This window comes from Polypterus senegalus, chromosome 11, assembly GCF_016835505.1.
Source record: "Polypterus senegalus isolate Bchr_013 chromosome 11, ASM1683550v1, whole genome shotgun sequence".
NCBI classification, from domain to species: Eukaryota; Metazoa; Chordata; class Cladistia; order Polypteriformes; family Polypteridae; genus Polypterus; species Polypterus senegalus.
This window is the reverse complement of record NC_053164.1, coordinates 75,099,055-75,126,790: the sequence shown is the minus strand read 5'-3', so window position 1 is coordinate 75,126,790 and position 27,736 is coordinate 75,099,055. Positions and strand designations below refer to the sequence as shown.

The 27,736-nt window shown below is 37.3% G+C and overlaps 1 protein-coding gene across 2 annotated transcripts in view; it reads right to left on the bottom strand.

Annotated features, from left to right (window-relative positions):
* The window catches only part of LOC120539206 (breast cancer metastasis-suppressor 1 homolog), a 156,703-nt gene extending 132,729 nt beyond the window's left edge, over positions 1-23,974 (bottom strand). For both annotated transcript variants that reach the window (XM_039769062.1, XM_039769061.1), the window contains exons 1-2: positions 23,877-23,974; positions 11,089-11,243 (exon numbers count right to left, since the gene is read on the bottom strand). In XM_039769062.1, coding sequence (XP_039624996.1) covers positions 11,089-11,236 — 148 coding nt within the window. In that variant the 5' untranslated portion in view covers positions 11,237-11,243; positions 23,877-23,974. The remainder of the gene's footprint in view (positions 1-11,088; positions 11,244-23,876) is intronic.
* Positions 23,975-27,736: the final 3,762 nt, after the last annotated feature.

The window sequence follows — 27,736 nt, the reverse complement described above, 5'->3', positions numbered from 1 at the left end:
ATTCTAGTGTTAAGGAGCAAAACTATTCATTGCATTGCCATTGCTGATGATGCCAGTGACAGTCCAGAGCAATTAAAGGACTTGTTTGCAAGACTTAAACATACCTATGAGAACTATAAAAGACATTTTGAGAAGTACTGTATTCTGCCTTTCTGTTAAATATGAACATGGAAGAAGCATTACAGGAGTTAAATAGCATTATTCTCCTTGATCAGCAAAGGCACATTACATTTCTTGAAGTCAAGTCAAGGTTAAAAAATAGGATAAGGCAGTTTAATGATACCACATCCTGCTATTCTGTCTCATATAGGCACTCTAGGAAATCATTTAGATCTCTACGATCAAACTCCCAGAGATCAGAGTTAAGCAACCAAATGGTTTTAGCCCGTGCAGAAGCAGAGGCAGCTAAGATTCAGACTGCCTGTATTAAAAAGGAAGCAGCCCGCATGCAAGCAGAAGCAGCAGCTCAGTTAGAGGTCCTCCAAAAGCAACGAGAGGAAGCAGCAGCTTTGGCTAAATTGAGTATTCTGGAAGAGAACAAAGTCAACCATCCCCTCAGGCTGACCACCACTGAAGATCCTACAAAATTAAATTCCCAGTTTGTCTTAGATCAGAATACTGACAATGCCTTTAAGCCCACAGTAGAAAGCTTTACATACAACGCCCCAGCACATAACCTGCCAGAAGATGCCACACGACCCAGTGGGGAAGACCACTCTAATCCACACCCCATTGTGAGTGCCATGAATCCCCACAAGTATTCAAAACTCATACCACCTACTCATGCACTGCCAAGACCCTTCCCAGATGCAGATAATCAAATTTCGTTAAACCTCCCAGAAAATGCTATATCCTTCCGGAGACTCGGTTTTCTTCAATGAGTCATGTCGTAAGACACCCAGGCTTTGGACAACCTGAGCTGAATCCTTCTGCAACTCCATTTACCCCACTAGTACCTAAGCGTGATCCACCAAATGCGGTCAGCTACAGTAATGTGCAAGGAATACCTGTGGGCGTGAAATCTTGAGCTGAAATATCGGAGTTTGCAAGGTACATTATCCGCCAAGAACTCATCAATACTGGTTTTACAAGGTTCGATGACCGCCCAGAAAACTATAGGAGCTGGAGATCCACATTTAAGACAGCAATCCATGACTTACACATCTCAGCTATGGAAAAACTAGATCTACTGGTGAGATGTCTTGGGCCCCAATCGACAGAATATGCCAAAAGACTTAAAAATGTCCATGTAAACAATCCACCCACGTGCCTCACTCTTGTCTGGAAGAGACTAAACCAAACATATGGAAGCTCTGAAATCATTGAGCTTTCCTTATTCAAAAGACTACAGGACTTTCCTAAACTGTCCAACAAGGATGACCTTAGTGACATTCTTCTTGAACTTGACATTGCTAAGACAGATCCACATCTACCCGGTCTCAATACTTTAGATACTGCTCATGGTGTTAGCCCCTTGGTGGCAAAACTGCCGTACCATCTTCAAGAGAAGTGGACTTTGGCGGATTCCAAGTACAAGCAGCAGCATCAAGTCTCTTTTCCACCATTCTCCTTTTTCTCAGAATTTGTTAGACAGATTGCCAAGGCCAAAAATGATCCAAATTTCTCAGTGAATGAAGCACAAGTGCCAAGCTCAACAACAGCAAGGTATGAGAACTTGAGTGCAAGACATAAGGACTTAAGGGGGCACTATTTCCGTTCGTAAGACAGGAATCTCAGACAACACCTCAACTGCCAGCAAGGATGTGATAGAAGAGAAAGTTGACAATCCCAACCACTACTGCCCAATACATTAAAAACCGCACCCCCTAAAGAAGTGTCGTGCTCTCAGAGAGAAACCCATGCAAGAGTACAAGGAATTTCTTCAAAGGCATGAAATCTGCTACAGGTGTTGTGCTTCAACGGAGCACTTTGCCAGAGAATGTAAAGCCACTATTCAATGCTCTGACTGTGGCAGAGACCAGCATGTTACTGCTCTCCATCCAAATTCCCAAGTGGACTCTATCCCCTTCGCCAGGCATGGGGTGGAGAGCTCTGAACAAGTGCCAAAGCCAGTATCATCTAAATGTACCGAGGTATGTGGAGAAGGACTTTGTGGAAAATCCTGTGCCAAAATATGTCTTGTAAAGGTGTTCCACAAGGAACAACCAGAGAAGGCCATTAAAATGTATGGTATCTTAGATGAACTCTTCACCCTATACTGTTCTGTTTCTTTTGTTGTCAAGAGGTTGAGTTATGATTTCAAAGCCTGTCTTTTCCTATAAAGTGCCTCATTTGGAAACCTGGCATGTTCTTGATCTATTCTGGTTATTTCACTAATTAACACAGGATGCCTTCATGGTTTCTGATTTATTTTTGTGGGAGAGATATTAAATAATCTGTATGTCAAAAATGCCGTCAGAGTTTCCCAGAGTATTCCTGCAGACACCTCTGAGGATGTATTTGTCGCTAAAAAAATCAGTTTGCTTGGATATAAATTCTGTAAAGTTCTTGTCAACTAATAACAGGGGTTAAGGCGCAAGCTGCAAGATGAGTATGTGGGGCATAATGATTTGACCTCTATGATCAGAGGGGTGTGGTCAGATATAACAGTAGTGTCATACTTGCAAGATTTGATTATGGACAGAAAACTGTTATCTATAAAGAAATAATCAATTCCTGAGTAACAATGATGTACTGGTGAGAAGAAAGAATATGCTCTTGAGTTTCAATTTAGAAATCTCCAAGGGTCCGATAAGTTATGATCAATTACAAACTGTGTAATTGTTTTTGCAGTGTTAGATGCTCTTACCACTGTGGCTGAAGACCTATCCAGGTCTGGATTTAAATCATTTTAAAAAAAGATTCATGACTTTAAGTGTTTGGTATAAACAAGTATACTCTGTGAGATCGCACTACAGCAAAACAATATACTTATTACCTACTAAATAAGAATTGACCCAAGGCAAAGATTTCCAAAATTTGTGTGAGATGGGTTTATATTTGTAGGATGTTAGTACATATATAAATCCTTGGCACATATTTTTTGAAAATCTTTTCACAGGGGAAAATCCTGAAGATTGGAGACTAGCAAATAATATCCCATTGTATAAAAAGGGTGACCAGGCATATCCAAGTAACGTCAGGCCAGTAAGCTTAACAAGTAAATTAATGGAAGCAATTACTAAGGGAAACATCCAGTAGCACATACAAGTGTATTAACATAAAGGCAAACAGACTTCAGACAAAGGAGGTCTGGTTTAAGTAAAATGATGAAATGACGAAGGAGCAGCAAAAGTATGGCATTTATCTTGATTTTCAGAAGGCTTTTGATAAGGTGCCATGTGAAAGGTTAGTGATCAACGTAAAAAAAGTGAGAATTGAGGGCTCGGTCTGTAGGTGGGTACAAAATTGGCTTAAACAAACGTATCAAAGGGTTATGGTGAATAGATGTTTTTTTAATTAATTGATGTTAAAAGAGCTTTCAGTGTTTGGGTCATGGCTCTTTTAATATACATAAATGGTCTAGACAGGAATATAACCAACAAGATCTTTAAGTCTGCAGAAGGTAGAACTAACTAGGTGGAGATCCTATTTTTGTAAAAATGTATCTACAGGCAATCCCCAGGTTACGTATGAGATAGGGACTGTAGGTTTGTACTTAAGTTGAATTTGTATGTAAGTCGGAACAGGTACATTATTTTAATAAATGCTATTGTTGACCGACTGTAACCAAGTGCTCTGCCAATGAATGATGGAGTTTCAACTCTCTCTAACCTTTTTATTATTTCTACTTTATTTTCAATGGTGATGGTTTTTCTCTTCTTTACTGTATCACCAGCACTTGCATCAGATTTGTGTTTCAGAGACATTCTTGAAGGGTGAAGACAAAAGGTTAAGATGAGCTCTTCTGCACAACACTGTATACACTATCACAGCAGGAAGGCATCTGTCGTCAACACATCTGATGTACTGACAAGAGACAACTTCCTGCTATGTGCATAACAGTACAAGCAGGGTTGCTATTGACAATGAATGGGGGCAGCGACCCACCCACCATACAGTCACCTCCACTACAGTATGCTGCCTGCAGCATCCGCCCACCGAGAACAAACATGGTGCGGCCAAAGGCGGGTAGTGAATTGCCCACCACCTGGACACAAGTGATAGCTGTGGCCCCAGTGACTATGGACCACGGGTCACCGCTTTCCGCCGGGAACCAAGGGACACTACACTGCGCGAGCAGCTGAATCGCCCCCCTCCAGACTCCATCCAGCCACCGCTTGCAGTGTCCCCAGCCCAAAGATGACGGAGCGGCAGTTACTGAGGCGCATACGTCGCAGCTGCGGCCCCGTTCGTAAGTCATAGGTCGGATGTCTGTAACTTGGGGACTACCTGTATTTTAAGGAATGTTGTGTGATTTCAATAAAATCAATATAATAAAAAAAGGCTAGGTGGAAGGGTAGATAATGCAGAATCTGATAAATTGTTACAGAGGGATTTGGATGGCATACAGATTTGGCAGATTTGTGGCTGGTGAAATGTAATGAAAGTAAACGTAAGGTTTTAGACATAAGAAGTAGAAATGTTACATTTGAATATACAATGAGAGGCCTGTAGCTTGAAAGTACACCTTATGAGAAGGACCTAGGAGTCACAGAGGACATCTGACTATCTACATCAAGACAGAATACAGATACGATCAAGAAGGTCAATGAGCCAAGGAAGGTTATTCTTAAGTTACACAATACACTAGCGACTGGGAGCCCGATCGAATTGGGCTACAAATTCTACATTTGTGAAATCCATACTTTCTCTGCAAAGAATTATTTGTTTTTTTAAGTCTTTAAAATGATTTTGTTATCATGGCACTGATTTGTGCTTAAAATAGACCTTTTCGGCCGATGTAATGAAGAGCTTCCTGTTTAAACGGGACTGCGAGACGTGAACTGAGCTTTTAGGCGCACCTCATTTGATTTTTTCCAGCAAACAAATTTTCAAAACAAACCATATTTTACAACTCTAATCAGAGTCGGAGTAATAATTATGCTGGCATGGGTATTTTAGATCTGAAATCGGCTAAAATTTAAACAATGACCGTTGGTAATACCTAGCCGTCATTACTGAGTTTGCCAATAGACATCAGAAGGACGGATGCCAAAACCAAACGGCCCAAAGATAGATTTCAACGTACCAGGCAAATGGCGATACATTCTAATTTACTTATGGTTCCGGAGCTTTTGAAGGGTTTAAGTCAGTCGACGATGTTAGTCCTGGAAAGTACGCCCCACCAAACCAACGTTCCAAAAAGAAACCGAACTTACTGTTATCTGCTCGAACCAAAACCGACTTACTATACTCAGCCGTCCAGCGGCGTCACTGAAGCATTCGAACATTCTTAGCCAATCATGCAATACCTGATTTGCCAAGTTATGTTCTAACTACAGAGGCAGAGACCCATTGCATGGTTCTAACTTGTACTGAGTCGAGGTATTGAGAGGAACACCATACATACAGATAGTATCAAATTATATATAAGAACTAGCAAAATACCCACGCTTCGCAGCAGAGAAGTAGTGTGTTAAAGAAGTAATGAAAAAGAAAAGGAAACATTTTGAAAATAACGTAACATGATTGTCAATGTAATTGTTTTGTCACTGTTTTGAGTGATGAGTGTTGCTGTAATATATATATATACAGTATATATATATATATACACACACACACATAAACATATATATACATATCCATACATATATACATATACACATATATATACACACACATATATACACGCAAATACATATATATATATATATACATACACACACACATATATAAACATATATATACACATACATATCTACATATACAGTATACACACACACATACATATATATATATATATGTATTCCATGAAGGAAGAAAAATGAAAAACATTTGTACAAAATCTTAATTTATTTATTCATTCCTAAATAATTAAATGGGCAGGCTATTTCGTATCAGTGCAAAACGCTGTTTGTTAAAACGGATGACTCCCGCTCTTACGTGCAAGTCTGCCATACAAATATATCCTGTCTAAATTATACAAGTTAGAAATAAAGTAAACGTTAAAAGAACAAACATTCAAATTTCTTTACACTTATGCAATTTTATATAAAAAATAAACTTAAATTTTAAATATCCCAAAAGATTTTGCTCTCCATAAAAATATATCCTGTCAAAATTATACAAATTCAAATATGAACATGGTGCATAACAAAAACCTGGAAATATAAATAAAATGTGTTCTTTTCAGCAATAACAAATCAAATCATTCAGTTGTCTTTGCTCTTATGTCATTTTATCAGAGCTGGATGCCTGGCATCTTTTTTTGGCAACAAGTTTGTTTATGTTTGGTGTGATGTTCTGTGTTGTGGAGATTCTCAGGATGGACTGCAGGTGCTCATCAGTGAGACGACTCCTGTGTGCTGTTTTGTTAGTCTTCATGACTGAGAAGAGCTTCTCACACAGATATGTGGTACCAAACATGCACAAGGTTTGAGCCGCATGTAGACGGAGCTGGAGCATTTCGGTGGGAATGGAGTGAATAAACTGTGCGGGCCGTGCAGTATCATACTTTGCCTTCAGTGTGCCATTACACTGCAGCTCAATCACCTCCATCTGAATCTGCACAGGTGCAGTTTCCACATCGACGGCAAATGGGTTTGAAACAACTCAAAATTCTTTTTGTTCTTCAAAGTCACCAAAGCCGTGCGAACTCAGTGCGCTCAGTTTATCAGCAAAGTGCGTATTTGGGAACACCGTAGTGCCGACTTGGTTCAACATTACTTGGCAACAGGGAAAGTGGGGCAAGTTGCACTGGTGCATTTGTGTCTCCCATAAAAGTAGCTTCACTTGAAATCACTTTGTGATTTTGCACGGGTAAAAATGTCTGCTGAAGTGTCAGATTCTTCTTTAACTCTTCTGCTTTCTGTATCTTGTGCATTGCATTCAGGTCTTTCAAGTTATCTTGATGTTTTGTCTCATAGTGCCGTCTTAGATTAAATTCTGTAATTACAGCCACATTAGCTCCACAAATGAGACACACGGGTTTACCGGCAATGTCAGTAAACATATACTCAGCCTCCCATCGGTTTTTAAAGGCTCTATGTTAAGAATCACCTTTTCTCTTCGGCATCGTGTGGGCTAGCTTCGCAATAACTTGCAGCATCATAAGCTAGACTTAATTAACGCGGTAAGTGTTCGGCAAGGCAGCTGAAGCGCTGCATTATGGGATCTGTAGTTTATTATTTTACCAGCGCTTCATATCCCCAGGCCATTAATAACAATAATATATAAAATGATCTCGGGCGGATATAATTACACGCCGGGCGGATGTGGCCTGCGGGCCTTGAGTTTGACACATATGGACTAAATAGAACTTGAAAAGATATATTTTTTCAAATGTGATCGCGCAATTCAGATCGAGTTGACGCACTCTACAGTACATCAAGACCGCATGCTATTGTAGTTTTGCCTGCGTGCCTCAATAAGTTACCCTCCCCTCGCTCTTACTTATGGCTTTACCAAAACAATCATTGATCGCGAATAAAGTATCCATTATTCATAAAGCTTCAATTGGTGATCTGTCTTTCTGCGCTAACCGCATATTTTTTCATACGTCTCAAACCAAGGGGATGCGAGGCTAAAATGAATCGGGAAGCGCGCGTACATACTCCGTGCATCCCCTCTCGGGAATCGAACCTCTGACGCCGGTGGTGGTTTGCCTATTTCAGCGTAGCAGTGTAATTCGGTTTTTGTTCAGCACTCTTTGGAACTGTTGCTTTTTGTCTGCGCACTGCGTCAGTTCACGTGAGCCGCTAAATATGGTTTTATATGTCACTCACTCGCTTCTAATTGTTTCGCTGCCTTCTTAATTATATAATGTATGTTTTCTTCAGCGGTTTTTGGAGCTCTTCCTGGTTTTCTACGTACTGCGTGATTACGTGCGAGGCGTGATGATGTCACACGAAACTCCGCCCCCCCATGGCTTTCGAGCTCAACTCCATTACAGTAAATGGAGAAAAATAGCTTCTACTTATGACCATTATGCGTAGAATTTCGAAATGAAACCTGCCCAACTTTTGTAAGGAAGCTGTAAGGAATGAACCTGCCATATTTCAGCCTTCTACCTACACAGCAAGTTGGAGAATTAGTGATGAGTCAGTGAGTCAGTCAATCAGTCAGTAAGTGAGTGAGTGAGTGAGGGCTTTGCCTTTTATTAGTATAGATTAGTGGGGAATCTCCTGCAGTGCTTTATAAGTTTTTGTCTCTGCATTACAAAAAAGACATAGCAGCACTTGAGAAAGTTCAGATAAGAGTGACTAAGATGATTACAGCACTAAGAGGTACAGACTATGAGGAGAGACTGAAAGAATTTTATCTTTTTAGTTTAAGCAAATGGAGGGTAAAGGGTAACAAGATTAAAGTGTTTAAAATTATTAAAGGAATTAGTACTGTAAATCTCAGCTCAACTTTAGTAGATCACAATTTTTACTTTAGAATAAATTCTGCAAAAAGTACAATGGGATACTGTTGGAAACTTGTTAAGGGTAGATTTCACACAAACATTCTTCTTCATGCAAAGAACCATTCACACAAAGAATAAATTACAAAATTGTGTGGAAGATAATAGGACTGTAGAGACCTTCAGATCTCAACTTTAGCTACTTATCTTTACTTCAGGTAAAGTGTTGAAACAAACATGTTGGTCTGAAAGGCCTGTTCTTATCACAACTGCTCTAATGTTCTAATTCTGTACTGCAATATGGAAGTATCTGATGCTATAGCAATTGAGCAGAATCCTGAAAAAAATTCAGATTCACAGAAGATATTACATAAAATAATTTTAGATTTTAAATGAATAAAAAATCTGCCCAACCATAATAATCACAGGACTCATGTGTTCAGTAAACTTCAAGACAACTGTAGCATAGAACAAGTGTTCAGCTTTTCATTTTCATTACGCCCAGCATACATGCATGATTACTATAGCAGATTAATATAAACATGATTTCAAATCTATGCATGAACAAGTTTGAACTAAGAAAAAGCAAATACTTGGCAGTTGAAAATGTGTTCATAATAAGATTTCTTTACAAAAGACACAGCAGCACTTGACAAGTGTCAAGTTTGGGTGGTCATTAAAAAATATTGGTAGTTAGTTTTTGAAAACCAAAAGAGAATGTCAACAGGTATTATAGAGAGAACTGATTAAAAATCTTTTGAAGGAAGCAGGATCTTTCAGTTCTTTGTCAAGCCCTTCATGACCAATGGATCTAGAAAGATAACTTGACAGTACAGCACAATTACAGCTATTCTTTTAAATCTAAAGTGTAGAGATAAAAACTAAGTGTGAAATCTAAGACTATACAAAACAACAAATTAATTAGCTCATTCAGATGCAAGCAAAAACATTCCATGACAGTTTCTCAGGCTGCATTCAATTTTAAGGAAGTCTTTATATAACTTGTAAAATCAAAGTGGACATTTCAAAGAAATTACAAGAAAGCATATTGCTGTGATTTTCTGAGACAGTGTTCGCTAAAAAATATATTTATTTGGTCTGTAATGTAAAAAAATATGTTTAAACATTGCACAAAGAGCAAGCATTCTTGCTAGAATTTTTCCAGTGGAGAAATTGTTGGCAGCAATTTCAATCTTGAATCTGCAAACAACATTATAACAGGCTCCTGTTGTGATATTATCTCCTTCATTTCATCTGTATTCTCTACTCAGATACCAACGCAACTAGATAATTATCATCACTGAAAAGACTTTTCTACTATACTATCAAGATAAGATTACTGCAGGCCTAGCAGAACGCTTACAATGTACCAAAAAAGATAATCAGAATTCTATGTAGGTTTATACTCTTTGCATGTCAGAAAGTTAAACAGTATTATCATAAACTCCACAGTGCATATTACAATTGTAAAAGCAGACAGAATCAATTTATTTGTAACTACAATATTTTTGTCTGTTTAGTCTAGAACACAGGAGAGAAGCTGTAAAATTAGATGCTAGTTTGGTAAAATTACAATCAACAACACACACATGAATTTGCAGTTTCATGACATAAATAAATACAGAATATGAGCTTGCATTGTACATACTGTATAAAGTATGTATACTTTTGTATAATGAGCATCGTAAGAAGTTTCTCTATTTATGTTTCAACCTTATATTTTATGTTTATGCTTTAATTTATTCTATATATTTAATTACTGTATAGCACATGAGGCTCATAACAGGAAGGGCATTTAATAAGATTCTATTTCATACTGTAAGTGAAAGAAAAGGGGTAACAGTTTGCTCCTGAAGTCTCAGAATGAATACAAGTTTTCTAAGAAGATGCCATTTAAATTTAAGGTCAATAAAGTTTTCAACAAAAAAGAAGAATTGCATTCATTCAGATACCTGATATCACTGTTGCACCATTGAATGCCTAGTATCACTAAAGCATTTTCCTCCTCCAAAAAACTCTGCCTACACTGAAAGAAATTGCTTTAGGCATTAAGTAGAGGCAAGCCAACCTATAACAACTGCAACTTTTAGTGACTTATAAAACACATTCTCATGGAAAAGTATTATATCAAATAAAATTGGATAAACCAATGGAAACTTAAAGCACTTTTACACTAGCACTGCAACTCAGTTTATAACTATCTTACTCAAGTGTTCAGTTTAAAAAATTGATTTTACAAAAGAGTACTAACTACACAGATCAAGTGATGAGAGTACACTTCACATACCACAAAAACGTGTATGGGAGAGAAGCTTTCATTAATCACACCCTTCAAAAATAAACATTTAAAATGAACAGTGACCAATAGTTATGAGTTGTGTTAAACCAAACATACATTGTTGGCATCAGAAAAGAAATTTGAATGATAAACTGGGCACACAGAAGTTGACAGGCTGAAAAATAAGGTGATTAACAACCTGTTTTGCAGTACTATCTTAAAAAAAAATCAAAATAAAAGAAATACTTTTAAAGGTAAAGCCACATGGAACAAATTGTGATAAAAAAATTCAAACAATCCTAACCTGAACTCTCTTCATCAGGTTCTGTTTCAGATCCACTGTCACTTGGGTCTTCCCCAGTTTCATCCTCTTCCTCTTCATTTGCATCAATGGCTGAATCACCTTCTGCCTCCATCTCTTCTCCGTCTGTAGGGACAGGCTGCACTGGCATGAATCCTCTAGATAAGACAAACACAAACTGAACTATACATCTTATTGTAGAACATATACAGCATACCATATTTATGTTGCTACTATAGTCTTTTCTCAGATTCTCCTCCAGAAATCTTTACTTTTATCACTAGATGGAGTTTGAATATTTACTTCACACAATTCATTTACTGTACTTGGAATGTGTTACTTTACCTACAAAGTTGAAGCAAGAAGCACAAGTGGTCGCAGTCCACAATGAATTTCTTTGTGCTGTTTCCAAATATTTTTGTGGTACATAGCCACAGTGAACAGTAATAGCATTAATTAGGTCATTTCACAATACTCTGTGAGATATGCAAGAATGTCTATACAGTGGAACCTCGGTTTGCGAGCATAATTCATTCCGGAAACGTGCTCGCAGTCCAAAGCATCAAAGTATATCAAAGTGAATTTCCCCATAAGATATAATGGAAACTCAGATGATTCGTTCCACAACCCAAAACTATTCATATAAAAATAATTAATACAAAATATAAAGTAAAAATACATAAAACAAATTAACCTGCACTTTACCTTTGAAAAGAATCATGGCTGGTGTGAGTGAGTTTCTAAACTCTTGTGGGATTCCACCCAACGGGACGACCCAAAGCAATCGCAGTCTCCCAGCGCTGTAGCAGTTCGCCATAAAAGCGAATTTGGAAAGATCGCAGACATGCTATAAGCGCCTGCCGTCGATGAGTGATACAAGGAACAAGGAACATTACAAATGCACAGGGCACAGTACTGCTTGGCCACGACCCTGCCTGACTGCTGTGTATATATATATATTAGTCTACATTTTTGCAGCTATAGTTGAACTTCTAAATGTCTCATTGCAAACTAATACAAAAATATGCAGTAAGATTTGAGCAGCCAAACTACGGTTACATTTATTTTTTGAGCAATGATTTATGATACACAGTGCACTTCAGTTATAACAAAGGCAGACTGGGGCATTCCAGAATGCCTAAAATAGGCCTCGCCACAGGTAATCTGATCTCCTAACTTCACAGGGGAGGCTTTGGTTTACTCATGTCCAAAATGAGAAACTGGCTTTTCAAAGTTTAAAACCTTTGGCTAGGAAGGAGATATATAAGTACATTTATAAATGTACAAATTTATTTTGAAAATCTAAAAAAGAATGAAAAAAGCAGAAAAATGGAGAAATATGGCAGTATGAGTTTGCCTTGGAAGGCAATTCACAGCAAACTAGTCCCAATACACAATCTAATAATTAAAACCCAAGAACAGAAGAAAAATAATCCAGAACCATAAATATCAGTGTTTACAATTATATTCACTCTAAGAATTTCAATGAACCACTACCTGATGCTTCTCGCTGGCCAATTTATAAATCAAAGGGAGAACCCAGCAGTAGTCTACAATATAACACACAGTAGTTTTATCTTTAGTTGTTGTATTGTGCAATTTGTTCCATTCTCCTACCTGTCCCTGTGTAATAAAATACTTCATGTTTTCAATTAAACATGAATATGCTCAAACCAATGTTCTGAGTCTATATTAAACTATTTACATAAAAGTAAATAGAGTACATATAGCTGAAGTACATAAAGTACTCTGAAGCTGAATTAAATTTGCTAACTTTAACTTTGTAAACCAAGATTCAGTCATTTGCATTAAGAAGATGTAACTCACTGTTCTTTTCCGGAGAATACCATTTTGTCCTACTGATTAAAAGAGACATACAATATTGTAAATGTGGTTAATTTAATACAATATATAAATTAATCCAGATTTTTTTATATACATTCTGAAATTTACATTGTTAGGTTATTATTATTTTTAGGAAATCAGACTGGCTCAGTGTAAGAGTGGATATATTCATGAGTATGCCCTACATATATAACTGTTGCCTCATCCAGGAGTCATTCTTGCCTTGTTCCTATTACTCCAAAAACATGCACTGGATTAACAGTGTCAGATTTTCTTGAATGGAAGAATCCCATTTGAGAACTTTATAAGCAGGACAACTGAAGTGAAATTTGAATTAACAGAAGAGAGGAAGATGGACAAGTGGATCTGCTATCACATTATTTTTTGGAGATCTAAGAATCTAAGAATCAGTGCCTTGACTAAACACAAATTTCTTTAATAAGTCAGGTATGCAAATGTAGTTTTTAAGGAAGTTAAAGCTTTTGTGAGTCGCTAGAATAAAAGAAAAACAAGCTAAAATGGTGCTGCAAAGAATTACAATGACAGCTGTCTTCACTTAGACTTTATTCATACAAATAGGGGAAAAAACATTTGCTAAAACAGGAATGTTACATGCTAAGTGAAGTGGGGTTGTATATAAATACCCAGCATTTTAAACACAATGAAAACAAGAACCCATAGAAACCCAAAATAATGAGGAGAGAGTGAATTTGAGAATATCAGAAAGGAAAAAAGAATTGAGAAAACAGCAATTGGAACAGAAAAAAATAAATAAAAAACAAATGTAACAGAAATGTGAAACTGGAAAAGAGATAATATGTAAAAGAAAAAGCTGTATGTCACACTGAGTATGGCTGAACATTCTGATGAAATACATGTCCTGTTGTTTTATTCATGGCCATATCATAACATATATAACATTCTCAAGCCTTGCAATATCAAACTGTGGGTTGTGGTAGACAGAGCCTAAGTTGGCAGCTATGACCAAAAAGCAGGAGGCAGTCCCACATGGGGCACTGGTCCATTACAGGGTCTTTTCTCACAAACGCAAAAGCATTCTGCTCACTCTCATACACACAAGGCCAGTTTAGAGTTGCCAGCTAACCTCATATACATCTTTAGGGATATGAGAGGAAAGCTAAAGGAACCAAAAGGAAAACCCAAGAGCACTCAGGAAGAACATGCAAATAGCAAGTAGTTTCAGAATTCAACTCAGGACACTGGATCTGTGAAACAGTAACTGCTAACCTGCCACCCTGTTCCTATCAGTCTTCTTGGTGTTATTACAGTAATAATTTCATTACTGTTTATGTATTTTCCATATAGCTTCTGTATCAGTACAGTTTAGGAACTGTTATTAAAATTACATACATCAAATTTTGTTTTTAAAAGGAATAGCCCCTGTGACTTTTCTCAAAGTTTCTTTTAAAACTTCTTCACTGCCAAAGTGCAAAGGCACCAATCCATGAATATCAGAGCAGAATCTAAGGGAACTGATGCTAAGTGCAGTTTAGACATTGGTTAATTCCAGGACTGCTTTTACTTTGTAACCACTGTTCATTTGCAGCCTAGCCTTTTTACATTCACTTTTGTTTGTAGGCGGTATGACAATTTATAACTGCCTTTTCCTGCATTCAGGAACTCCATCAGTTTCTTTTTCTAAGTAGCAAATGAGAACAATTTCAGCTTTAATTTCATTGTAAAAGGCACTATATATTATCTTTCATGCACCATATATTCAGTGTAGTTTATGGCAAAAAATCACGAAAGAATGTATGCTTGCATAAGCAAATTACATCTCCAAGCCTAAAAATGTACCCCATTCCTTTTACATTAACACAGAGAAAATCAGAAAGTTTCCTGTAATTAAGACACTATCTTAAAGCTTGTTTGCTATGTCTACATAAATGTAATGTTCTTTTGCTTTCAGTTTACATCAAGTATTTCACTGCTCTCATGACAGCTTTTATTTTAGTATGGAGACACGTCCTGTCAATCAAAAAGAAAAGCAGATTACAGATGAGTACTGGTGTTATCAGAATTAAAACCCTATTACAGTCATGGCCGATATTATCGGCACCCCTGGAATTTTCCCAGAAAATGCATCATTTCTCCCAGACAATTGTTGCAATCACAAATGTTTTGGTATACACATATTTATTTCCTTTATGTGCATTGGAACAACACAAAAAACAGAAAAAAAGCCAAATCTGACATAAATTCACACAAAACTAAAAAACCAGGCTGGACAAAATTATTGGCACCCTCAACTTAAAATTTGGTTGCACGCCCTTTGGAAAAAATAACTGAAATCAAGCGCTTCCTATAACCATCAACAAGCTTGTTACACCTTTGAACTGGAATTTCCGACCACTCTTCTTTTACAAACTGCTCAAGGTCTCTCAGATTTGAAGGGTCCCTTCTCCCAACAGCAATTTTGAGATCTCTCCATAAGTGTTCAATCTGATTTAGATCCGGACTCATTGCTGGCCACTTCAGAACTCTCCAGCGCTTTGTCTTCAACCATTTCTGGGTGCTTTTAGAGGTATGTTTGGGGTCATTGTCCTGCTGGAACCCCATGACCTCTAACGCAGACCCAGCTTTCTGACACTGGGCCCTACATTGCGCCCCAATATCTTTTGGTAGTCTTCAGATTTCATGATGCCTTGCACACAGTCAAGGCATCCAGTGCCAGAGGCAGCAAAACATCCTCAAAACATCTTAGAACCTCCACCATGTTTGACTGTAGGTACTGTGTTCTTTCTTCATAGGCCTCATTCGGTTTTCTGTAAACAGTAGAATGATGAGCTTTACCGAAAAGCTCTACCCTGGTCTCATCTGTCCACAAGACATCACCCAGAAGGATTTTGGCTTCCTCAAGTACATTTTGGTAAACTCCAGTCTGGCTTTTTTATGTTTCTGTGTCAGCAGTGAGTCCTCCTGGCTCTCCTGCCATAGCGTTTTATTTTGTTCAGATGTCGATGGATAGTTTGAGCTGAAACTGTTGCACCCTGAGTCTGTGGAACAGCTTGAATATGTTTTAAAGTTGATTGGGGCTGTTTATTCACTATTCGGACTATCCTTCATTGCAGTCTTTTTATCAATATTTGTCTTCCGTCCACGTCCAGGGAGATTAGCTACAGTGCCATGTGTTGTGAACTTGATTTATGTTGCACACAGTGGACAAAGGAACATGAAGATCTCTGGAGATGGACTTGTAGCCTTGAGATTGTTGATATTATTCCACAATTTTTATTCTCAAATCCTCAGATAATTCTCTGCTCTTCTTTCTGCTCTCCATACTTAGTGGGGCACACTCAGAGACACAACAGAAAGATTGGGTAAACTTCTCCATTTTAACTGGTTTCAGGTGTGATTGCTATATTGCCAGCACCTGTTTCTTGCCACAGGTGAGTTCAAATGAGCATCATATGCTTGAAACAAAACGATTTACCCACAATTTTGAAAAGGTGCCAATAATTTTGTCCGGCCCATTTTTGGAGTTCTGTGTGACATTATACCATACCATACCATACCATACCATATTTATTTGTTGAGCGCTTAAAAACACAGCATTACAACTGACCAAAGCGCTGTACAGTTACAACAAGCAGGACTAAAAGCAAAATATTAAAAATAAACATTAAGAGAGAATTAAAACAGAGATACTAAAAACAGGTCAAGGGACCAAATAAAATAGAGAAAATAGCAAAAGACAAGTGGAAAATGAAACAGGTTAAGAATTAAAAGCCAATGTGAAGAAGTGCGTTTTTAGGCGAGATTTGAATGTGGCGACTGAAGCGCTTGCCTAACCACTAAGGGCAGGGAGTTCCAGAGCCTGGGTGCACAGACGGAGAAAGCCCTTTCACCACGAGCTTTAAAACGTGCCTTTTTTAATGTCAGATTTGCCTTTTTTTCTCTGTTTTTTTGTGTTGTTCCAATGCACATAAAGGAAATAAACATGTGTATACCAAAACATTTGTAATTGCAACAATTTTCTGGGAGAAATGGTGCATTTTCTGGGAAAATTCCAGGGGTGCTGATAATTTCAGCCATGACTGTACATACCAGCCCAATCCAATCAATTTTGAAGCACATTGTTTCCAAAGCACTACTAGTGAAAAATATTAGACTGAACATACACCATCAACAATTCAAAATGTAAGAATTTAATGTGTCCATTCATTCTTTACTGAATGATTAATGCATAATCCAGTTCAGAGACCACAGGCTATCCCATAAGCATCAGGTACAAGGCATAAACCTATCCTGGATTTAGTAAAGCAATTTTTAAAAATGTAATAATGCAGCAGATATTTTGCAGCTTCACAGATCCAGTCTCCTTGATTTGAATCTTGTACTTGGTCTGGTGTGGAGTATGTATTCTCAGTAATTTTTTACTCTGGGTACTTTTCTTTCCCTTTTAAAGTCATGACTGGCTCTGCAAAAAAAGTATAAAAAGTGCATGAGCTGGATTTTGCTAAATGATTTCTGGGAATGTTTTCTGTTACTAGAGTGACTTGAATGTATGTTCTGTTATGGATTTTGTCCCATTTAAGGCTGCTTGTTTCATTATACTTGACCACATGAGACCGAACTGGATAAAGCAGGTTTGGTGATGGATGAACAGCACATGCTAGAGGCCATAGTCTTAGTGTCAAAAGAGGAATAGGAATTTAAAAATCCCGAGAAATAAAAAACGTGTTGCATTGGTATTACATAAAGGAAAAACCTGAAAAGTTCAGGCCAATTGACCATTAAGTGCTCTTAAGATACAAACAAATAACGGTCCCTACATTAACACTAACATGTCACCTCAGTTCTTCTACATAAGCAATGCTGACATTTGCAAAGAACTTCAGCTTCTCTGACACACTGATAATGTTACAGTTTTGATATGATAAAAGTATTGACTGTGTTTACATCACATTACATTAGAAAGCCATTCAACTACAAATTAAGATTTTTAAAAATCTTGTATATATTTGATCTTTTCTTAAAACTATTGATGGCAGATGAATATTGTTGTACTTTGTAAAACGTACACATATTTTTGAAGATTCACTTGGCATGACAGACCCTGTATCTAAGTGTGATCAAAGCAATTTTTTTGATGTGGTTGTTCAAATAAATTCAAGTTAAAATGTAATTTCATGTGTACACAGTATGTATAATGCAGTCTGATGACATCCATGTCAACAGTAAATGACTACTTAATAATTATGCATTTTATTTATTATTGTATATAATTATTATATTTTTTGTTGTAAATATTTGACAGTGTGCTGTATGGTATTATTTTCCTTATGCATGCTTTTTTATTGTCTTTTATTTATTGTTTCATGCTTTTATGAAGACATACAAATTCTACTTTTTGTAGCAAAGGCAAATCAATAATTTTGCATCATTCTGACATACTATTACATTAGGCTGAGGAAGAAACATTTTAAATGATAAGCTGTACAGTAATTTATGTCTGTTTTTACAATGCAAATCAATGTGATCCATTTCATTCCTTATAGACCATGTGTTTATAATTAAAACTGTAAATATACACTGTAGTAAGTGATTAGATTAGCTCTCTGAAGAGCTTCTAACGTTCAGGGATAACACTTCCAGTACTTGATGAAAATGTACTCCACTGCCTATTGCAGATATATGCATCTAAGAAACAAATCATAAAACACAGCCTGGTCAAATAAAAATAACATAAAACATACAATGACATTTTCTAAAAGCAATTCATGAAACTCGGCATTCAACCCCCACCTAAAGGGCAGTTAATCAAAATTGTTTCGTCAACTATTACCTAAAACAGGGAAACAGCAGCATCCTAAGAAGAAACACATTTTTTATTTAATAGTTATTTATTCTCTTTGTGCATATGTATGGCATGTCTATTAGAAATTACCATTTCATATTATAGTTTTAAATAGGTGTTAGTGTTCTGTACCTAAATTCAGTGTCTTAGGAGAAGACTCAGGGCAAGAAAGGCAAATACATGTGTGTTATGGTTGGAGAGTTGGTGGTATTCAAGACCTTGTGGACCTGGACAGCAACTGCAATAACTCTGAGGTGGCAGGCATTCATGACAACCCCTAACAGGATTCCTCAAAATTAGTATCCAGAGAGGGGTCATTAGTGGTAGTGGGGAATTCATTTATTAGGAGGAAATGAGACTCAGACTTGGTCTAGAAAAACAGTCTTGTATGGTGTGTTGTCTTCCAGGACAGTTGGATAAGCTCCTGGCTAGAGTGATTTGTGGATCCATTTATCAATGTCCAATTTTGAACAAATGACATAAATAAAGGCAGACTGCCAGTTCCGCAGGACATATTTAAAAACTAAGATGCTAAGATGAGGGGCAGAACTGACTAGGTAGTCTACCTATACAAACACCAGTCCAGGCAAGCCTGAGGAGATTAGAATGCTCAATGTGCATCTAAACCTTTGTGTAGGATACAGCTTATGAGACATGGGGGTGTCTTTTGGAACAGAGAGAATGTATAATGCTGTGAGAGGTTACATTTAAACCGGAATAACACCAGTGTATTGGTGAGGCATATCAGCGTGTTTGTTAAGGACTGTTTAATCTAGAGAATGGGGGCACTGAGTGTACGAAATGCCTACAGTTTGTGAGGCTCAGGTACTGTGTGTCAGAAATACTGGAGCACCACAAGGAACTCTCCCATTTCCTTTCCGGTTTACCTACAGAAATTCTTAGATGACTCCTCTGAAATGGCCAAATATTGTACACCTTTCGACAACTGCCAATGCCTCTTAAACATCTTAGATTCACAGGTGATAATTTCAGTAGTGGACACTTTGATGTTTATGAATGTTTAAACTCTCAAAAGCTGGATGTGAAGTTATCGATGAAACCGGTTGTATACTTACAATGCTTGACAGATGCTGAATGTCACTTCAACACAAGTCCTGCAAATACTGCCGTAATTGAAACAAACCATGAAACTCACACTGATTATGACAGCAGCAATCCAAGCTGTGAGATTTGAAACAAGATTGCTTTTCACATGGCCAACTGTATGTTGCATGCTCAAGAGTAAGCTCAACGCACAGCTTGATCATATTACAACTGGAGGGCCGAACTGACAACATGGTATACAAAGAGATCCTTAACAAATTATTATTGGTATATTTTCCCTCAGTTTAAAAAGGTGTCATTTTCTTCTTAATAAAAAGTTTAAGGCAGTACTTTTGCCGCTGCGAAGCGCGGGTATTTGCTAGTATTTAATAAAAATTAAAAATTATTTTCATTAATGCTGGAAGTAACCAGAATAAAAATCAATGATTTAAAGTTAATTGTAACTGCAGATAATTATGATATTATAGCAATAACATCCATCCATCCATTTTCCAACCTGCTGAATCTGAACACAGGGTCACGGGGGTCTTCTGGAGCCAATCCCAGCCAACACAGGGCACAAGGCAGGAACCAATCCCGGGCAGGGTGCCAACCCACCGCAGTATAGCAAAACAGTAATGGGGAATCTTATTTTCCCAAATATTAATTAGTAAGTTGATAACCTTACAAATAGCAGAGCAGAAAAAATACTCAAACCATGACTGTTTCTTAAATCAGTGTGCTAAAGCTCTAATGAAATGAGAAGCTTGTCTAGATTTATTTTATTTTTATGTAATAATCAGGAAGGATTTCACAGTGTAAAGGTGACTGACCCTCTAGCAATATAACACAACTATTAGTTTTGAGTTTAGCTTGATGAATTTCTACCAGATTGGGTAAAGTCTAAAGAAGATAAACTGGGGCAAATGTTTAAATAAGGAGACAATGAGCAGTCCATTTATTGAGCCAGCCATCTTGACTGTGGCTGCTATGCTTGTTGCTTGTATCATGACAGACAAATCATATACACCTTGTCCCTGTTTATTCAAGATGGCTTGCACGCTTCAAATTTTCATTTAGGTTAGTGATTGCTTCTGATCATTCCTGGTCCTCAACCTCTGCTTCTGACTACTGATTCTGTAACATGATGTTTGCCTGCTTTTCATCTCCTGGTCCATTTTTCATTCAATAACAAGCTGATTACATTTGCAGATGATACTAAATTAGGTGGAATGGCAGAAGACATTGCATCAGCCAAATCATTAAAGATGGACCTAAACAGAATACAGACTTGGGCAGACGTGTTGCAGGTAAAATTGGATATAAACATATAAGTATTACATGGTAGATATAAATGTTAGATTCGAATACACAATGGGGGGAACTGAAACTTAAAAGTACACCTCATGATTTTTATGAGAAGAACACTTCACTGTTTACATCCAGGAAGTGTAACAGGAGTGATTAAAAAGGCTAATAGGATGTTAAGCTAAATTGCATGATGTGTACAATACAAATCAAAAGAGGTTATGCTTAAACTACAGAAGGGATTTTTAAAGTCTCTTCTGAAACACTGTGCAAACTTGCACTTCCTATTACAATAATAAAAAAAAAATCATAGAAACACTAGAGAAAGTCTAGAGAAGAACAAAGAGGAAAGATTGAAGGACCTAAATCTTATCAATTTCAGCAAACAGATTAAAAGTTGACATGAGAGATATGTTCACAATTATGAAGGGAATTAGTATACTGTAGTGGATACCAGGTGTTTCTCTGAAGCGAGTAAGAACACAGGGACACAGAAAAAAAGTTTTTCTTCACACCGAGAATCACAGATACATGAAATAAGTTACAAGTAGTATAGTAAACAGTAGTACTGTAGGGTCTGACTAATCAAACAACAAATATTTAATGTATGTGAACTCACATGTTAGTAGTATGCTGTGCACGGCTTAAACATTTAGGTACTGTTTGTACTGCTTCACCCTGTGCTTCAACTTAAAGCATTAGGGGAACTGCAGTAGTCTGAGGATGTATAATGTGAGTTTCCTGAAGCACAAGCAAAGGAGGGTCAGCTAAATGATCACCCATAGCTTTAGTACAAGTAAATACTATGTGTACTGTACCAGTAATAAGAAAACACCTGATTTATCCGTTTCCCCCATGTTTTTTTAATAAATAGTGAAATAAGAAAATAAAAAGTGTGAATTGGTCTGATGAAGGGAAGAAGTATCACTTGGAAATAAATTCCTTTTTCTCTTCTTAACATAACAGAAGCAAGTTAATAAAGTGCGAAATGGAAGAGGTTTTTACCTTGAGGGAGCAATGGCTGGAGTGTTATACAGCTGGACACACACCTACTGGAAACAGTTGACAGTATGTTGCAATCTGAGCTGCCTTATCTGGGGGCGTTTTTTTGAGTGGTCACTTATATTTATTGGATAAATTGCCAATGATTTTATCCAGGTCAGTTTACAATATAGTACAACTGTTTATATACTTCTTCTAAACAACTAGAGCACAGATTAAGTGACTTGCTTGGGCTTACACAGACAGTTGGAGATGGAAATCAAACTTCTCAATGTTTTTGTCACCAGCCACACTTCTTGACCTCAAAGTGCTTCTACTTGGAACACTCACTAGTCAGTATGAATGTCCATCTGTTTATCCATTGTATAATCCTGCCTAATTTCATTTTGGAGTTGACAGGGACTAGAACCATCCCAGAACAATCAGATACAAGCCAGAAAACTCACAGAAAGCGTGTCCATTATAGGCCACCATGCCATTTTTGTGTCAGTAATTTACCAAACCAGCACAGCTAGGAGATGCGTGAGAACACCTGGAGTGCCTGAAATAAAAACCCACATGGATGGAGTGTGTGTGCGAGTGTGTTTATGTTATACAAACGTCTCAGAAACCCCTTAGAAGTCAGTCGCTGGAGGCTGAGCAAGCCGTACTAACCACTGCACTACTACGCCACCCCTGGTAAACAAAATGAGGATTGAATGTTTGAGGGAAAAGAAAAAAAGAATAATGTGTGTACTTTTCCAGCATACTGTACTTTATTGTGTTTAATTTTATCTTTTTTTTTTTAAAGATTCACATTTCACTGGCCTTGCTCAGTAAGCATCCTGACTGCCATTAATCAGTTCACAGAATAAGCAGATTAGATGAAGGCTGCCTTCTGCGAGGTCTGGCGACATTTCAATCCCTGCTGTACATGCACGCTCACACCAGTGTAGCAGGTAATATGGCCTACATTCTAAGGTCTAGAGATGCAAATCCCACTGCTGGCACACTTACACTGGTCCGATAGCAAAGGTATATGTAGTATTTCACAACATATAGTATCTGCACCTCCTTAAAAAAGGTTTTTACCGTATATAAAATGAAGTACTGATCATCCAGATCTGAGGGCTAACAGGTGATAACTTAAAGGCTGGACACACACACACATACACACACGGGTGCATTAGAACGACTGGCCCAGGCCTCAACCAGAAGCACACTTGCTCATTTTTAAGTATTATATAAAGTATACATTTGATCCAAATACACTACAGAAAATTGTTCTGCAGTTGATTACACGAATCCCAGCTTTATATCTGCCATTCATGTACACGGCGTTGCGTTAGGCTTAAACTTTATCTGAAAGAAATGAACAAATTCGTGTAAAACACTGACTCTTTGGCGCAAACACCGCAACCCTTGAATATAATGCGACTTAAGTGAGATAGTGATGGTGCAGTTTCTCCGTGTTGATTCCACTTCTATAATAAAACCTTTATAATCTGACAAACGAAAGATAACGAAGATATACAGTACTCGCCACTAGTATGCAATCCGGTTGGCACCAAAAAACGCAATTGTACCAAGGCGGAGTGAGAATTTTCATTAACCAACCGAAACGCAATCATGATGTCAAATGAATTGTATTTCGTGTCCAAGAGACAGCAACTCAAATACTGTTGATACATTACGCAGCTGCCAAGCAAAGATTATGCTCGCTCATTCATGATTATTAAACTGCACTCGCGATTTCGATACGCCTACGAAAAAGTAGCAAAAGCAGCCTTACCTTGATTGAACCAACACCACGGACTATGCAGAGGTTTATTAAAAATACATTTAAAGTAATATTATATGGCGCTATAGTACTTCCTCTTTTAAGTAAGAAACTTCAGAACAAAAAATAAATAAATAAATAAATAAATATATAAAGATCTTTGTCCCCACCAATCAAAATGATAAACGTCAGAACGAACCCGGGCTTTGGGACAATTTGCCAATGGCGACTGACAGAAGGCAGTTTCGTTTCGCCAATCCAAAAAGAGTCTACTTATCTCAGCCAATTAACGGAGACTGAAGCGAAAGTACTCAAACAGCGATTATTTTATTTTCGAGCGCCTTAAGCAAAAGAGTTATAGTGATTCAACAAGTGTGGACTGATGTTACAGTGTTAAGCTTATCTGCATTCGAAATCTAATAGTTGAACTTCACTCAGATTAATCGGCTTCTTCATTTTGAAAGAATACATTTTTGATTTGCAAGTATACATTTGTATATGACGCGACTGACTGTAAATTATTTAGCTTTGAAATCATTCATCTATTAATCACACGTTCGTTTTTCATACAGACGCGTCAATACCATTATTCAGAAGAGTATTTTAAAAAGTACGAAAAGGCAGACATTCTTTGGAACTTAAAAAAAGATCAAACTTTTTTTATCTAGGATAAAAAACTATATTTATGTAGACATTATATGTATTTATTTTCTTTTCTGATTGATTTAATTGTTTTATTTTTACAAATTATTTCCTCATTTACCATCTTATACGGATTATTTTTCAGTTCAATTACACGATTATTCACAAATGTGCGTCTTTTATTAAAATATTTAGTCCTTTTTTTAACAAAGTATTTTTCCCCGATAATATTTCATCTTTCGTTGTAAATGTATTTTCCTTGTTTTATTTACCGAGATATATGAGTGATATATATTCTCCGCGCTCGTACGAGTACACTCAGTGGGCAAATTATCTGCATGATGCTGTCAAATCAGCAAGGACCAGAATCCCTAACAACTGTTTCCAGCACCTTGTTGAATTAATTCCTCAAAAAAGTAAGGATGTTCTTGAGTAAAAATTTGGTTCTGCCCAGTACTAGAGCAGCATCTGATGTAGCAATTGACAGCACAGGTTTATTTATTGAATCATTTCATTTGTTTAGCACATATTATTACCCTTGCTGATATTGCAGTTTAAATTTTGTCGTATGTCTTGTGATACTAAATATGTGAATGTATAGAGAACTGTATACTGTATATATTACACTGGGAGATAGAATGGATTCCCTGTTCTTCACATGGCTCTTTTAAGTGGCTCCCTATCCACAAATGGACTGCTTGTCATTGTTGCACTCATCGGAATATATTTGGAACTTTGGAAGGATTACCATAGGTGCTACTGTCACTAGTTGTGAAGCTGCACGTTTATATGGTGGAATGCCAGCTCATGCTATAAGTTAGTCATCCCTGGCCGATGCAGCCTGTCAGTGCCATTATAATATAGTGCATATACAGTCTTGTCACATATTCATATCTGAGACTCACCTTCCTGGCTCATACTTGACAAGCAGTACCACCCCAGGATGATAGGGGGCACTGTCACTAACGGTATTGTCTCTTTCTGTTCCCTCAGCAAAAAGCAGGAGTCCAGTGATGGCAACTGACACTGCCCCTTCATGTTGGAGGACTGCATATTTGAGGTTTTCTCAGAAGGTGGCATCCCATTTGAATGAAAGCTCAGCCTGGAACGGAGCTTTTCTCCAGACCTGACACTCGTTAAGAGAAGACGTCCTAGCTCTGTATTTTGCATGTTTGTGCAATCAAGCACTATTTTTATTGCATTTCTACATAATGATTAAATGGGGTGACCCAGTTGGTGCTCCAACATTTATTTTGAATCTTGTGTCATTCCTTGCATGACCACTATATATATGTATATATAAAAACAGTATATATGTGTGTGTGTATATATGCTCTTTAAATATAATTATTTTATTTGTTTTATTTTTTATTGCTCAGATGGCCACAAACACTCTACAAAATATATGTTGTAAAATAGGATACAAACAAAGAATTGAGGCACCATCTTGGTGACCTTGTAATCAGTTGAAAAATAAAGAAAGAAAATGTGCAATAAAAGTAGTCTTTTTCAGACTGGAGTTCTCAATTGAACTAAAACAAGATGGCTGATCTCCAGTGTAACCACCAAGGGGTGTCACTGAGCCCCAAACCACAATTCAAAACAAATCAAACAAGTTCTTCCTCCTTTCATCCTCCAATTCAGATGTAAGGCATCAGCCTTCATTTCATGCTGAATTTCCTTGTCCAGCTAGACAAGCTCTCTGTCCTTCTGTTCTGTCCACCCACCCAGGTAAGAAACTGTCCTCCTACTCAACTGGGACGCCTGTTCTCCTCCAACACCAGGTTATGAGTTGATGTGGCAGGAAGGGGAGGGTCCAGGTGAACAGACATGGAAGTGAAGTCAGAGATGGTGTGGCTGTCAATCTTCTGTTCTGCAGAGGGCAGAGAAGAGAAGGCAGTAGTACACAGCATTGACCTCTGGTCCAGTGGCTAATTATTATGACAAAAGCCCTTATGCTTTATCTCATGAACACACATGTGACAATGTCTTCTTTGTTTTATTTACTGAGAGATTTTATTAATTATTCCTTTTTTAAGTTGGAGCAGTGTTTAGAATTGCTACCTCACGTTTGCCTGAGACTATGGCTGAATCCTGGCCCAGTCACTATCAATATAAAATTTACATGTTCTACCCATAGTTATGTAGGTTTCTTTTGGTTACTCCATTTTCTTCACAAAGATGTGAATGCAAAAATATTTAGCAGCTCTAAGGTGGCCTAGAATGGGTGAGTACACTGTAATAAAATGGTGACCTATCCAAAGCTTATTCTTACCATGTGCCCAATAATGCTTGGATAGGCTTGGTTCTCCTGTGACCCTGTATCGATATAGGTTTCTTCAGAAATGGTTGGGTGGCTAATTTGTTTGTTAGTTTTGTATGCCTGTGGAAACTGATTTATGGTGGGGTGTTTGCAGTAAATTGACAAATGTGTCATACAACATACATTACACAAGTAACTTTTTCATCTCCTTAAGAAAACATAGTTGAAATACCTTAACCACACTCAAAAAAATAAATCATTGAATGAATTTATTTCAATTATGCCACACATTTCCATTCAAATAGTGTTGATTTATATATATAGACAACTTTATGCCAAAATAAAGTACAACTGTTGACAGAAATAAATTCAAACATATCGTGTTATAGTGTTATATAGTGTTTATGGATTTTATTGATTAAAACTGACATATTTTGATAGCCTAAGCTATGTAATTATACGAAATTAGATCTTGTATCATTTTCTATATGGCTAGCCACATGACCTGTCAAAGACAGGTAATAGAATAAATTAAAAACTATTTTATACCTCTTGCCCTACGTGGAGTATCAACGACTTTCCTTGGTATCTGCACTTCTCTTGACTGGTACTCCCACTATTGAGCGCATTCCCATAAAGCCTGCTTCTCCAACTCTGTCATTTTGATACACTTTACTGACTTCCTGTCCACTTTTATTCATCCTGTCTTTGAAGGAGACTCTCAGCATGCCTGTCACTGCAAGATTTACTATATCTGATAACGACATATGCCGCCTATGCTTTAACTTCTCCTTGAATGGCTCACACTTGCACTTCCTCTTTCAACCATATCACCAAAGCCAAACTGACCATTCAGATTGCTAACAGAGACTGTACACACACACATAAATTAGTGTTTTATTATATAGTAGATTATTTGAATTACCCTGTAATTAAACTCGTGCAAGTACAGTACAACAATATTAAA